The sequence below is a fragment of the Cavia porcellus genome, unplaced genomic scaffold (assembly GCF_034190915.1).
Source record: "Cavia porcellus strain 051 isolate PalLab524CR breed Dunkin Hartley unplaced genomic scaffold, mCavPor4.1 scaffold_27, whole genome shotgun sequence".
In the NCBI taxonomy this organism is placed as follows: Eukaryota; Metazoa; Chordata; class Mammalia; order Rodentia; family Caviidae; genus Cavia; species Cavia porcellus.
This window is the reverse complement of record NW_026947510.1, coordinates 10,901,099-10,916,224: the sequence shown is the minus strand read 5'-3', so window position 1 is coordinate 10,916,224 and position 15,126 is coordinate 10,901,099. Positions and strand designations below refer to the sequence as shown.

Genomic DNA, 15,126 nt, shown 5'->3' with positions numbered 1-15,126 from the left:
TTTTTCACGTGTCATTGTACTGAACTGGGCTACTTCTACCACAAAAATCTAAAAAAAAAATTTTTTAAAGACAAACCTAGAATAGTGTGGGTATATTACACTTCCTGAGATGTTCAGGTAAACATATGCAACAACTGTTCCTAGAGCATCATATGAGTATAATCCTGGTTTGACATTTTTGCACATGTGCACACACCTTGACTTTTGTTGTATGAAGTTGATAAAACAAAGACTACTTCCTGTATTCCTCAGAGATAGGTACTGAGATGTATAGCCAGACACTATCATGCTAAAGTAGAAAAGGGACATCGGACATTGTTGGGACCCAGTGTTATGCTCCAATAAAGGGTTTGGAAAGAACATAATGTCTATCACCTATCATAATTTTCCCCATTCACACTTCAGTTGTTTTTTGATTGGTTTTTCTTAAAGAAAAACAGTTACATACAGGTCCACTCTACCTGCAAATAGACTAAAATAAGAAATATGATTTTCATTTTGAAAAAAATTTCCTTACTTGCCTACGAAGTAACATAGCCTAAGCAAAGATCTCAATCAAAATGCCTCAGGCAATTAATTATTTAGCTAGAATTGCTTTTTTGGTTGGGGAGAGAGGATTGAAGGAAAGAAAAATCAAGCTCTGAATATTTTTTCCTAAATAAAAACTTGGCATATTAAAAAAAAATTAACAGAGTTATAGCAGATTGGACCCAATCATCTAATTTAGCTCCCTTCCTTAATTACAAGTTTTTTTAGATAAATACACAAGGTCAAAGTAAACATCAGAAGTGATAAATAGCAACTGTATCTTAAAAGTTTTATACCAAAATAAATATATATGGTACATAAATATATACGTAATCTATAGAGAACACCCAAGAAAAGTCATATATCTGCACTAAGGAAAAAAAGCTTAAGAACAAGGCTACTTTATACTACTTAATTTTCAGAAGGTTCAAGCTGGTAGCAGAAAGAATGGTTGGAAATGAAAGTGAAGGAAGAGGACCTAGGGAGGAACAGTAACAGCTGTTGGGAATGTAGGTGCCTTTCTCACTAGAACCACTAGCAACTATCTCTCATGCAGAGCAGAGGAGTGAAGAGTGAAGTGAAGATTCTTTCTCTGGAAGTCAAGCGAAATTTTCTGGACTAATAGTCCCCAAGCATACTGGAATCCTAGGCATAAAAAATGAAGGAAATCTTTGTTTTCAATTTGACATGTATGGAATTTAGCAGTCAGCAGCCCATGTGAACAAGTAAAAAGTTGAATACGTACTTCTCTTGGATCTTTCAGGGACAGGAGCTTAAACAGTGAACCTCAATCCAAGAACTAGAGACAGACAAGCAGACGCAAAGTATCACAACTTTACACAGTCAGCAATCACCACCCACAACCAAAGCAACCAAAGCCTGGATGTAAGATCTAAAGGTGATTGACAAATTGCTAGAGACTTGGTGGGGATAAGCATGAGAGTTAAAACTCTAGAGGCGAGCAAATCACAGGGGCAGCTCAGCTCTGTGAGTTTTATCCAGGAACAATACTAGTTTCTCATGGTAAACAGGACAGAAATTCCTACCTAGTATCAGGAGAGGGAGAAAAAAGGAAAAAACCATTTGAAAATACACCAGAGCACTCTGTTCTTCTTAACAAGGCCTACCTTGTTAAGAGCAACAATTTCACTACTTGCTCTAATCATAGTTTAGATATATTAACTCACCTGAGATAAGGGGCATTCCTAGCTCCTACTTGCTCTTGTCTGCTACCTCAGCAAAGAGAAATACCCAGCCACAGTCCACTCTCCCATCTCACCTGAATGAGGCAAAGACTAAAGGAAAAGGTGGTACAAAGTTCATAGTCCAGAGACCAAGCTCTTCATTAAAACCTGAGTATAACTGCTTGTGAACCAAGTACCTCTACCATATTAATACTAGTGAAAAATAGAAACAAAAAGTGAAAGTGACAGGCCTGGGGGTATTCCTATAATCCCACCACTCTGGGAGGTTAAAGCAAGAGCATCACAAGTTCAAACAAAACCAGAGAAACTTTAATTTTGTCTCAAAATTAAAAATTAGAAAAGGGCTGGAAATGTAAATTAGTGTGAAGGACTCTGGATTCAATCCCTATTACTCAGAAAACAGCACAACCCAAAAACGAACAAAAAATCTAGAAGCTACTAAGTATACCATTTCGGGATAGAGCTGACTTATACAGCAAGAAAAGTTATCAGGGATAAAGAGAATCACTACACAATAGATGTCAATTCTCCAGAAAAACACAGCAATCCTCATTCATGTACCTAATAATAGAGCATCAAAATATATGAAGCAATAATAAAATAAGAAATCAACTATTAAAATGGTAAGAAGAAAGCCACTATTAAAACCAAAGAAATGAACAGATTAGGCAGCAGAAAATCAGTAAGGAAATAGTGGAACTCAACAATACCATCAATGATTGATATCTATTTTACCCAACAACCAAACTATACAATTCTCAAGTTCATATGTATCTTAGTTACTTTTCTTGTTGCCGAGATAAAATATGTGACACTGAACATTAAAGGAAGAAACATTTATTTCAACTCAGAGTTTGTAGATGTTTCAGTCCACAGTCAGCTGGCTCCAAGGCAGGGTGGCAAGGCAGAAGGGCATCACGGAGGAAACAGTCCATGGTAACCAAGTACGAGACAGTGAAGCAGCAGCAAGCCTACCTTTTCCTTATATCCCATCCAGGATACAACCCTTTTAGGCGGTACCAGTCACACTCAAGGTGAGGTTTCTGTCTTCAGCAAACCTATTCAGCCACACCACAATTATTCCAATCAGTGGACTAATTTATAAACATGTGCCCTAAATCCCTACATCACATACCTTTTGTTCAGCAAGCTCTGAAAAGCTCACCTATGAGAACACGAGGCTTTGGGGGGACATCTAGAGACAAGCCATAACATCATCAAGATAAGCAACATCCATCAAGTAGATTATTTAGGATACAAAGCCTATAATCCCAGCACGAAGGAGACTGAACTGGGAGGATCACTGTGAGTTTGAGGTCAGCCTGGGCTACATAGTGCATTCAAGGCCAACCTGAATTATATAATGAGACCTGTCTGGAAAAAAAAAGAAAGAAAAGTTTAGGATGTTATTCAATTGTTTATTCTAACCAAGGTATATGAAGAAATAAACTGTCTCAAATTTACCTGTATTTGTTCAAGCATCCCTAGTGTATTGTAAAGCCCTTGATGATATTAAACTCTACATTGAGTAACCCTTTCAATACCCATGCTCTCAGTCTAAGAACATCAAAACATCTAAAAGAGTCCCAAACGCAAAGCTTCTAAACCTCAAAACTCTACTCCCAAAATACTTAGGCCCTCTAAAGCCCAAGAAGATTGAATAAGTCATCCTGAACCATATACCTCAGTCTAATGTTTATTTCCGTGTAGAAAACTAAAGCCAGTTATTGCTTTGATCTGCTAGTGCATTTTAATTATTAATGCATTATTCTTGACTGGTAGCCAAGCAGACTTCTCTCTTCAAAAAATTACCTAAGTACATTTTGTTTTGTTTTGGTATTAGGGATAGAACTTAAGCATGCTTTACCAGTGAGCTACATTCTCCATCGTTTTTCATTTTTTGAGACAGTGTCTCTCACAGACATGCACCACTATACCCAGCTCTAAGCATGGTGTTTTTAAAAGAACATATATTAGCCTTAAAATTTACCACCTTATTCTAAAAATATAATAGCTAAGTGTATTAAAACTAAACTTATTAAAAAGTATTAAAACTAAACTTATTAAAAAGTTAAAAACTTATTAAAAAGATACACTATGTCTGATCAAATATGAATTGGTAATTATCATAACTGTAATCTTAAGAGATTCTGAATCAATGACATAACCAAGAATCTGTGGTACAGTCATTAGGAGACGTGCTGACACTCACAGACAATCTTCTTCAATTCCGCCCCATGTGAACAGGATCAGCATCTGTCTGTTATGGTTTAGATTTCAAATGTGTTCAGACTCATGTGTTCCTTCAGTGGTGAGGCTATCTACAGCCATGCAATACTGATCTCCTCAGAGATAGGATCTTCAGAAGGTGACTGGATCACGGGGCTAAGCCTATAAATGAAGCAATCTACTGATGATTCCATAGCTAAATGCACCATAAGGAGAACAGGGCCTATGAGAAGAAGCAGAGCATTGGTGGTCTGTCTCTAAAGGATGTATCTTTTCTGTGGCTCCTCCCTGTTTCCAGGCTACCATGAAGTCAGCAGCTTTCCTGTACTCCATTTGTTGGCCATGATGTTTCTGCTTCACCAAAGGCAATATAGCCAGCTGCCCACCGACTGAAATCTCAGAAACCACGAAACAAAATAAATCTATATTCCTTTACAGTGTGTGTTTCAAGTATTTTGTCCCAGCAACAGAACAGTGACTAATACTGTATCTGATTCAAACCTAGACATGTAAATCAGAAATGCAAGTTATCTGAGACTTCTAATTTGATGCTTTAAGATTAACAATTGGAAGCACAATTCTTACGTTATCAAAGAACAAATATCTTCAAATCAGAAGAATATTAAATATGAGTAGCAATTCAACATGGTTTTGTGAATAGCAAATGAAATCAAAACTTTTTATTTTCTAACACAAAAACAAGGCTTGTGGGAAAGGTTGGAAGAGACTAAAATAACAGAGTTGCCTCTAAAGAATTCAAGAGTTCATAATGATCTCATTTTATCTTCAGAGTTCCTAACACTGATAATTAAAAACAGATTAAGAAATTTGTCCAGTAGTACACAGAAAATCACACATAAGGGGCTCAACCAAATTTCAATAGTCTTCCTAATGGAGACTTTTTTCTGAAAACCAGATACTTTTGATTTTTTTTTTCAAATTTTATGACTACCAAAACACTTGGGGAGTGAGAAATGATAAAAGGATGACTATCCATCACAATTAGGCAACAGGAACAGAGCTCTCATTCAGTCAGCTTACAGATGTAACAGTTCTTCAAAAATGGCCCATAAAGAGTCTGGTTCCCTGGTAGTATGCTCCATATGCTTGAGGCCCTGGGTTCAATCTCCAACAGTCAAAACAACAAAACAAACAAAAAAACTCTAATAAAAAAAACGGATCAAGAGAATAGGTCAGGCCAAAAAGATACACATCTGAAAAGCAGCATAGTGTAAAGTCAATCAGGAGTGAAATTTGCCTTTAGGAAAGAAAAGATATTTGAAAAAGAGCCAAATACTAAGAGAGAGATCTTACGCCAGGATCCTTACGAGGCACGTGCAGTATGTGTAGCATATAGAAGGCAGCATATATTTGTTTGCAATACCAAAAATTACAATTACAGTAGTCAAGAATGACTCTCAGGCTCTTGAACTATGTGACTAAGTAAACAATACACGCACCAGTCATCACACAGAAGCAAAGATCCAATACAGTCTTGAACACCCTGAATTTGAGGTTTTGAAGCTTACCCAACTACAAAAGGCCGTGTTTTACAGATAATCCTCATAGCAATCCTGTGAGTTAGGTACTTACGCCAATTTGTAAAAGTGAAGTGAACTGAAAGGTGTTCTATACCTGCTCTACCATAAATTTTGCCCATTTACTTTTAGTAAATGCTGCAGGCACAATTTAAGCACAATTTAAGAACATCAAGCTCTTTCCATCAAATCACACATCAAGAAAAGTTAGTTTGCCTGCGGTTTAGGATACTGACTGGACCAAATGAATGGATTAAAAACATGTCTAAGTCTGTAGATTGTAGAGTTACCCAAGATAGTATCCTTGGGTATAAAAAGGCAGTATTATAAAAACAAAGACAATAATTTTGCAGAGATAGAAATGATTCAAAGACAGCTCTAAAGACTAAAATGGTATAAAACTATAATATAAAGAATGAACTAACTACACAAAGAAAGATATGGTCAATTATCAATCAATTCTTTACAACATAACAAAACTTCAGATAAGAAACACAAGACTGACAATCTTGAAAAATATCAATAATGCATTTTTGGATACACTGAATTGTTACTGTGTACTAGGTATTGTCCATAAGGTGCTAGGGGTAGAAATGAATTCTTTCATCCTTATAGAAGTTACATTCTACAACAAGAGATTGATGAACCACTTGATGTCAGGTAGTTAAAGTGCTATTAAGAAAAATAAAATGGTAAGAAGAACCAGTGATGGGTAAAGATAGACTTTAAAAAAAAATAGGAAGCAACTAGGGAAAGCTTCTATAGAAAATGGCAAGACCTTAAAACACCTAGGAGAGCAGTAATCTACACCAAGAAAATGGCGTAAGTTAGCTTCAAAGACAGAAACAAGCATATAGTGTCCAAAAGGCAGTCAGGACATGACAAAAGGCAGTCAGGAAATCACAGTCACATCAGATTGTGGGCCACAACAAAGATCTGCATTTGCTTGAAAATAGTATGGGAAGTTACCCAGGAGAGGTTCTGAGCAGGTAAGTGACATAGACACTTTCTAAAGTAGCCCGAGCTTTTGTAAATGATTGTAGGTGGTAGAGTGCTAACAAAGAAGAATACCACAGTGTTCTTGACATAGTCTGTGAAAGAGATTACAATGACCAAATATGATACTACTGCTGAAGTGGAGAGAAGTGATAAGTTTCTGTGTGTGTGTGTGTGTGTGTGTGTGTGTGTATATATATATATATATATATATTTTTTTTTTTTTTTTTTTAGGTAAAACCAAAAAATCTTGTGGTAAACTGGGCATAGAATGTAAAGCAAAAAGAATCAATAATGAATCCTGGACATCAGAAACCAGTGGCAAGACATATTAATAGTACCATTTCGGAAACAGACAAAGATGAAAGTTCAGGGAGCTGGCCATGGTGGCACACATCTGTAATCTCAGCACTTGGGAGGCTGAGGCAGGAGGACTGCCATGAATTCAAGGCCAGCCTGGGTTACATAAGTGAGTTTAAGACCAACCTGCACTACATAGTGAGACCCTATCTAAAATCAATCAATAAATAAAGTTTAGGGCTAAGAATTGAGTTTTGACCTGTTTATTTTTAGACTTATCAGAATCTAAGAGGCAATACCTAAATCTGAATTCAGGCTGAGATTAAATTTTTTTTTAATTTTATTTTGAAGGTAGTAAACATGTAACAGCACAACAGAACAAAGCCAATCAAGACAACACAGTGAAATTGGTACAGGATTTCACAGTAGGACACTGGGATAGTAGTAACAGGTACTATGGTATATCTTTTTATCTTCACAATAGTTGTCCAGTCAATTAGGTATAGCAAAATCAAACCAAAAATAGAACATTATAAAACCAATTGAGAATACTGAATAGAGCAAAAGAAACATAACAAAACAGAACAATGAAAACAACCTTTGCCTTCAAACAGAAGACAGAAGGAAATCCCCCATATTTGCTATACTGCATATGGTCATCCTCCCAAGAGATGCTGAGACATCTATCCACAGTAGCTATGGGAGGGTGGGTGAGGGAAGGGTGTTTGATTTGTTAGCCCATGTGACAGTAGGCTCACAGGTAATGGTTCTCCTCCAGGCTCACACCGCAGGCGCTTACCAAGAGGGCCGGTGAATAAGCTGCTTGAGTCCCACCATGGCCGGATCTCAGGAGTTCTGATTCTCCTCCTGGCCCTCGCCACAGGCGCTTACCAAGAGGGCAGGTGAATAAGCTCAGGCTGAGATTAAATTTATAAATTTGAGAGTCACTTGAGTGATTAAACCTAAGAAATTACATGAGTTTTTTTTTTAATCTCTATAAACAAAAACAGAAATTATTCTAAGCACTTCACAAATACCAACTCAACTCTAACTACCCTGTAAGTTAGAACTTTTATTATCCCCATATCCCATATTCAAGATAAGAAAACAGAGGCAGAGAATATTCAAGCAGCTAGCCCTAAGTCACATTTCTGATAACAAACCTGAGGCTTGAATTCAAGCAGTGTCTTTAACTCAGTTTCCAGGATTAGTAACACTAGGGTAAGTTTCCTCTCAAGATATCAAAAGGAAAAATGTCAAAGGAGAAGAGGATCCAGAACTGATCCCCTCACGATATTCATCATCCGGCCATTGAAAATAGGAAAAGTTAAAAAAAAAAAAAGGAAAAGTAATAAAAGCTAAAAAGGAGTTAAGCAGAAATATAATGTCCAGAATGAAGTGGGTTTATTAAGTTTACTGAGTGTTTATTAGCACCAGACTCTGGTCTACATGCTAGGGATACAGTAAACAAAACAAAAATCTGTCCTCACACAGCTCACACAGTAGTGACAGGTTTAGGCATTTCTTCAAGAAAAAGGCTGTCACCAGTACTTTGCCTCAATACAGAAAATGTTATATTACATAAAACAGTCAATTTCTGATTCACAATTTCAGTATATAAATAAAGTTGAAAACAATTCTGAAAGAGTATAAATGTATACAAATGTAAAGGAATTGATATTTCTTTTAAATGAATTAGATGGGGTTAATATAACTGACACATTGGAAGACAAGGTGACAAGGAAGAGCTGAATGTATTCTGTAGTCTACATGCTGTATCTTATATGATATACTAGTGAAAAAGAAAGAAAGAAAAAACCAGCATAGCAATCTTCTGGACTTCATTCAAGGATTTCTAACAGGGGATGACTAAATGCTCTTCTTAAACTTGTGATTTTTCAATATATGGATCATGAGAACTCATACAGATACAAAACTGGACTAATTTATTTGGACAACTGTTTCTGGGAAGATAATATGTAACCTATTAACTGATGATTTCTTACTGTATATTTTTTTTTCTTGAAATTCTGTATTACTTGTACCCTTTTACTGCTTTGTTTTTTTATGTTCTTTCTTTTTTTCTCTTCAAATAAAAAAACTGGACTAACTTTAAAAAGCTTTTCTGAAAAATATAAAACACCTACCACGTAGCAATACCAAAATAATTAAGGAGCAAAACAGAGAATACAACTATTCCTAATGCTACATAATTTGGTAAACAAACAAAAAAGATAAGACCAACTGGTATTTAAAGGCCAGTGATGGGGTAAAACACTCTGCACTGTGTAGGACAGGCTCCCCAAAAGATATTTATTTAGTCTAAAAGGTCAATATCCTTCCTACTAAGAAACCCTAGGCTACAGCATTCAGGAAATAATTTAGGTTAAAACAAGTTGGCTCTAAGCTGGAAATGATGATATGCAAAAAGATAAAATAACAAAAACAAAAGAATAAAGGCAAGCAGGAGCCTGTGTGCAAACTGGGTGATGTGGGTTCAAGAAACAGGTTTAACCTTAGAAATTTATCAGAATCCAATGCATGTATGTGCTGAAAAACAGAGCATGCCTTGATTTCAAACCCTAGCATCAGAAAAACAAATTAACAAGTCAATAGACTATAAAGCTGATTCTGGTTCGTTGACAGTTCATTAAAGCTAGGTGAAGGTGCTAGAAACGGACGAAAGGACTACTGTTTTGTTTTAAGCATTTGTCCTACAGTTAATGCAATAAGTTGTAAAACTGCTCGAGAGCAGTTAGAAGATCTTGCTCATCATAGCATCTTTTATGTCAATGAGCACTGTTTTGTAAATACTAAGGCAAATGCTTATTAAATGAAATTTTCCAACTTTATTTGTTATTATTGGTGAAATTTTCTAATTTTATTGACAATAATCGGTGATCTCTAAAGTTCAATCCACTGCTAAAATTCAGGACATTAAAGCTGAGAAAAAAGTAAAGCTAGCATCTAACTATACAAGGCACTGTGTAGCCTCAACATACTGTTTCATTTAATGACAGAACAGAAGCAGGTATTTCCCCCTGTTTAAAGATGAGGGCACTGGAACTCAAAGAATTTACCTTGCCTCTTTATCTCTAATTTTTACTGTGATCTACATAGCGGCAGAGACAGAACAGAACCATTTTGTAGTCTTATCCCAAATCCCTAAGCTTCAGTGATATGCGGTAAGATATAGCCCAAAAAGCATAAAGTAACTCCATAAGGTTATACTTATATTCCTTTACTAGAATAGTCATCAAATTTTACCTTACAGGTCTTGAACATGGTATTTCTTCTTTGCTTTCATTCCATACTTGTGTATCAAGGTAATTTCTAACTACATTCAAAGCACCCCAAAATTCTCTACCCAGAAATTCAAGTCCCAGAATTAGTATTTTCAGGCCAGAAAACGTAGCTACAAGTAAACAAAACATAGCATGTCGAATTGTCATGAGACTGATCATACCTAATACCAATGATTCAGGAAGCAATAAAAAGTTAGCATTTCAGACGCTTTTCTAGATTCAAAGTTCTCTTGAAAACTTCTTAACGTATAACGACCTAAACTGAGAAAAGCATCTCAGGTCTTCAATTCGGTTCCCATTATTACCACGTAATTCATCTTCATCTTTCCCAGTATTTCTGACAGTCTACCCTGAATCAGACTTCTTTCCTACAGGGACTACTAAAGAAGATTTTTAAAATCCCCCCTAACACCTTATCTGAAACATTCTGCCAGTCTCACACACTTAATTAACATTTGACCACAGAAACACTTTTACAGGATTTAAAATTCCACTGTACCCGATACGCCACAGTCCTTCGCTGTGCTTCCAGAAGCAAAGTCCCAGCACCAGATGCTACACCAGCTGCTCCTCGAGGCCCCTGACACCAACCCCTTAAACAGCTCCTTCGAAACCCACGATTCTGGCTCAAAGGCCATGTCACAGGTTCTGAGTCGCAGTTCTTTCAAAGAGGATGCGCCGAGCTCTCAATCTTATGTCAGCTCTTAAAGGAAGACTCTCAGGAAAGGGGAAAGGCCTCGCCGTGACCCGAGGATCCAGAATGTACAAGAGGGACGGACAAAACCGGCTTGCAGTCCGGTGGGGAATGGACAGCGAGGGCTAATAACACTCACCAACATCCTGGTCGAAGGGATTGGTGGCAAAGAGAGGCATCTCCACTGTGTGTCGAGGTGTCCGCAGGGACTCCCCCTCGGCACCACCGGAGTCAGGGTGCGACGTAGGAAGGAAGATTCCTCAGGCAAAACCAGCTAGAGACAGATCACACCTGGACCACGACAGCTCCACCTCTCATCCACCCCCAGCAACCGCGGGAGCAGCCGCGGCGGCAACAGCAAAGAAGGTTGGTAGGGCCCCGCGCGGAGCATGTCGGGAATCCAGGCGACCTCAGCCCTGCCTGTTGCGAATCTGTCCAGAATCTCCTCCATCCGCGCAGAACCACTCAAGGAACACCTTCGGCCTAGCTATATCTCATGATTACTTACAGAAAAGAGTAAGATTAATAGCTGCAGTTTCCTCTTTTTTCGTGGCCCAAAGGTCGCGAAGGACAGGGTCCTCCAGGCGTATCTAAGGCAACTAAAAACTCTAGTTGTGAATCAGAGACTGAGCAAAGACAGGGGGGTAGAATTAGGGTCTAGGGAATTCCTTTTATTCTCCCCAGCCCCAAATTCGGGCGTCTGTTGGAATACTGTAGTTCCGCAAAGCGGGATAGAAACGCCTTTGGGTCATCTAAGTTACACACACACACGCACAAAACCTATAGTTTAACTCGCTGAGTGAGGTGACAACAATGTGGTTGATGGAAGTCATGTGAGCTGAAGAAATTGGCTGGAATCCCTGAAAAGGGGAGTGTCCGGACGCTGACACCTTGCTGGGGGTCCCCTAGCGCCGGGTTTCCGAGTATGCAGAAGGCTCTTTTAGTGGGACGTCAACACCTTCTGACTAAGCTTGCGATCACCAAGCAGCTGTGACGATGAGAAAATGGATCTTTCACGGCCCCACCTAGCCTTGTGAAACTGAGAGAAGAAAAAAGTGGAAAAATGAAGCTAGAAATTGATTCATGATTCCTAGTAACTTCAAATATGAATTCAGTTTGTGTATGTAACACAAATTATCCGTTGTCGTGGAGAAATTGAAAGAATACTAGATTTTGCGTTGCACTTGGAACAAATTTAGTAAGCTCATTTGCGCATAAATAGAAATTATCTACATTTGCCTAACTCACAAGCTTCCAAAATTAGCATGGAAACATATTGGAATGTCAATAAAATGATTGGCATAATATATAAAACATTATTACAAAAGCAAGTTTAAAATGAAATCCCACTTCCTAAAGTGAAAATGCAAATTAAAGTAGCAGATAATGTTTTTCATAATTCAAAGTAACACAATCAGGAATGTAGGAAACTGTACATCCACATATTGGTGGTTGAAAGTAAATTAACAATCTTCCTAAGGGAAATGTTTGGAAGTCAAAGCTTTTTAAATATAAATACTTTTGGACCCAGCATTTTATTTTAAATTTACCATCTTTGAAAGCATGAACACAGGTACACACTGTTTATAATATCAAAGTATTATTAACCACTAAAATGTCCAACATTGGACAGATTGCTTCATTTCTTGGCTTCTGTTTTCTTATCTCTTAAGAAACAAGAGTAATAGGGTCCTGAGGATCAAATAGACTGATACAAGCAAAAGTGTGTAACAGTGCCTGGCATATAATAAACACTAAATAAAGGTAAGTAATCACTAAAATTATTATTGGTCAAAGAAGTTGTGGTACTCATGATGTAAAAACTATACAAGCATTGATGGTGATGCTATAGATCTGTATTTACATAGACATCTGAATATATAAATTTTTAAAAAGTTACAGAACCATGCAAATTTACAAATACCTACAAATTTGAAAGTCTACAAGAAATACACAGGAATATTATGGCGTGATTACTTCCAAATAGTAAGATCCCGAAAGATGTTTTTGTTCTTCATGCATTTTATATTTTCCAAATATTTTAATGGAAAACATGTATTTCTTTTATGAGCAGAAAAACATGATATGAAAATCCAAAACAATGTATATAGTAGTACCACCAAGTTCTTGACAGTTTGAAGGACTAATATGAAAATCTTTTTTGTGCTTCATTATGACAAATACAAAATTTTTCCAAATTTAGTATTGACACAGGAATCAGAGCATTGTCTTTTTAAAAACCTTCCCTTAAAAAAAAAAACCTTCCCTTGATTACTAGGCTGACAGAATCATGTAATAACTTGTTCACCTCAATTTATGAAGCAGTATCTCGAGTACATTATTATAATTTCCTTATATCAGAGCCAAGTATTTGTAAAAATGTATTTGGCTATACTTTGTCTGGTAAGGATATTGAATTGTCCAGCCTTAATTAACAATACATGAACATTGAAGATAACATACTAGCTCTGACATACTTTACCCATGGGATTCTGACCTAGAAGAACAATGTTAGCTATTGGTCTTTATGATTAAATAACAAAAAAATTATCAAAATACAAAATTTATGATATTTATAGTACATAATTTATGATAAAATTATATTTATGATATTACTGTGTTTGACAAAAGTCACATACAAAAACAAAATGTTTTCTGAGGTTAACTTCCCTTTGAAATACTGAAATTACAAAATTTTTCACTTTTGTTATGTACATTTATAAAGAAATTGAATTCATTCTTGAAATAGTTTTTTAAACATTTTAAACAGTTTTTTAAACATTTTAAAGATTTAAACATTTTTAAACATTTTAGTTTTTCACATTAAAATGTTTAATAAATTTTGTGGCTAATTTTAAAATATCCCTTTATTCTCTAATGTACAATTTTTTTTTTATCAGTACTGGGGATCGAATTCATGACCGCCTGCTTGCAAGGCAGGTGCTTATGCCACTGAGCTAAATCCCCAGCCTATCCCTTCATTCTCAATTTGACTTTGTAAATTCTTGTATATTAAAGATAATGACATACAAGTGATGTTACTCCCAAAAAAACCCTGTAATTTTAAGGCTCCAGAAAAGGAGTATCTTAGAAAGGTTATTAACGGTTTAATAATTCTAAATTAGCGAGAATGATTAATATTTTTCAAATTTAGCCCTTCCTCTCCATCCTGTCACCACTTTAGTACCCATCCTCATCATCTCTTAAGTGAATTACAGTAACGCCCTTTTATCCATAGGGCCTGAGGTGAACAGTGGTCCAAAAATATTAAATGAAAAATTCCAATAAATGAGCAAGTATTAAACTGTATGCTATTCTGAGTAGTACTGTGAACTATCCCATCGTTCTGTTCCATGTGGCCCAGCCTGTGAGTCCAGGGTATTCATGTGGTAGATCTTACCTCCCATTCATTTTGGTTATCAGATTGACTTTATTAACATAGTTGTTATAATTGTTTAATTATTAGTTACTGTTAATAATTTCTTATTGTGTGTAAATAATAAATTTTATCCTAGCTTACACATGCAGGAAAAAACATAGGCTATATTGGATTCAATACTATGCAGTTTCAGACATCCACTAGAGTATTCAGAAATAAAGTGATCAGGGGAAAAATAAAGCGATTGGGATAAAGGGGTTGGGAAAAGACTACTGTATTCACCTCCTAATATTTTTTCTCCTTTCTTACTGCTATGGAATAAACTGTATCCACCTAAAATCCCCAACGCCAACATACCAACATGATGATAGTTTGTAGATGTATGCTTTGGAAAATAGGATTTACATTAGGCTATAGAGCGTGGGGCTTTGTGGTGGGATTAATATCCTTATTATAAGAGGCATAATATTGCTTGACGTCTCTCTTCTACCTTGTGAGGACACAATAAGAAGGCAGTTGTCTACAAGCAAGTAGGGAATCCTCAGCAGAAACTGAGTATATTGACATACGACCTCACACTCCCAACAACTAGAACTGTGAGAAAATTAATTTATGCTGTGCAAATCATTTACATTATAGTGTTTCGTTAGAGCAGCCCATGCTACCTAATGCACCTTATTTATTCCAAACTGTTCTCTCTCGCCAGAATTATTTTTCTAAGGCACAAATGTGATTATATAATTCCCTTAACATTCTTACTGGTTTCTTCTGCCAGTCATTCAATATAACTTAATTAACACTTTATGTTTGCCAGGCACCATCCTATATGCTGGAAAATCATAGGGATAAAGGCATTGTAACATTTTTTGGAGAGTAACCTAGATGGCAAGAAGTCATTAATTCAACTAATTTCTTGATTATAGATTCAGAGTTTCCAGCCTGCAATATAAAC

The 15,126-nt window shown here is 36.4% G+C and overlaps 1 protein-coding gene across 1 annotated transcript in view; it reads right to left on the bottom strand.

Moving 5' to 3' along the window:
- Positions 1-11,177, bottom strand: part of Stam (signal transducing adaptor molecule) — a 61,515-nt gene extending 50,338 nt beyond the window's left edge. The window contains exon 1 of the mRNA XM_003462774.5: positions 10,935-11,177. Within this exon, the coding sequence (XP_003462822.2) occupies positions 10,935-10,974 (40 nt within the window). The 5' untranslated portion in view covers positions 10,975-11,177. The remainder of the gene's footprint in view (positions 1-10,934) is intronic.
- Positions 11,178-15,126: the final 3,949 nt, after the last annotated feature.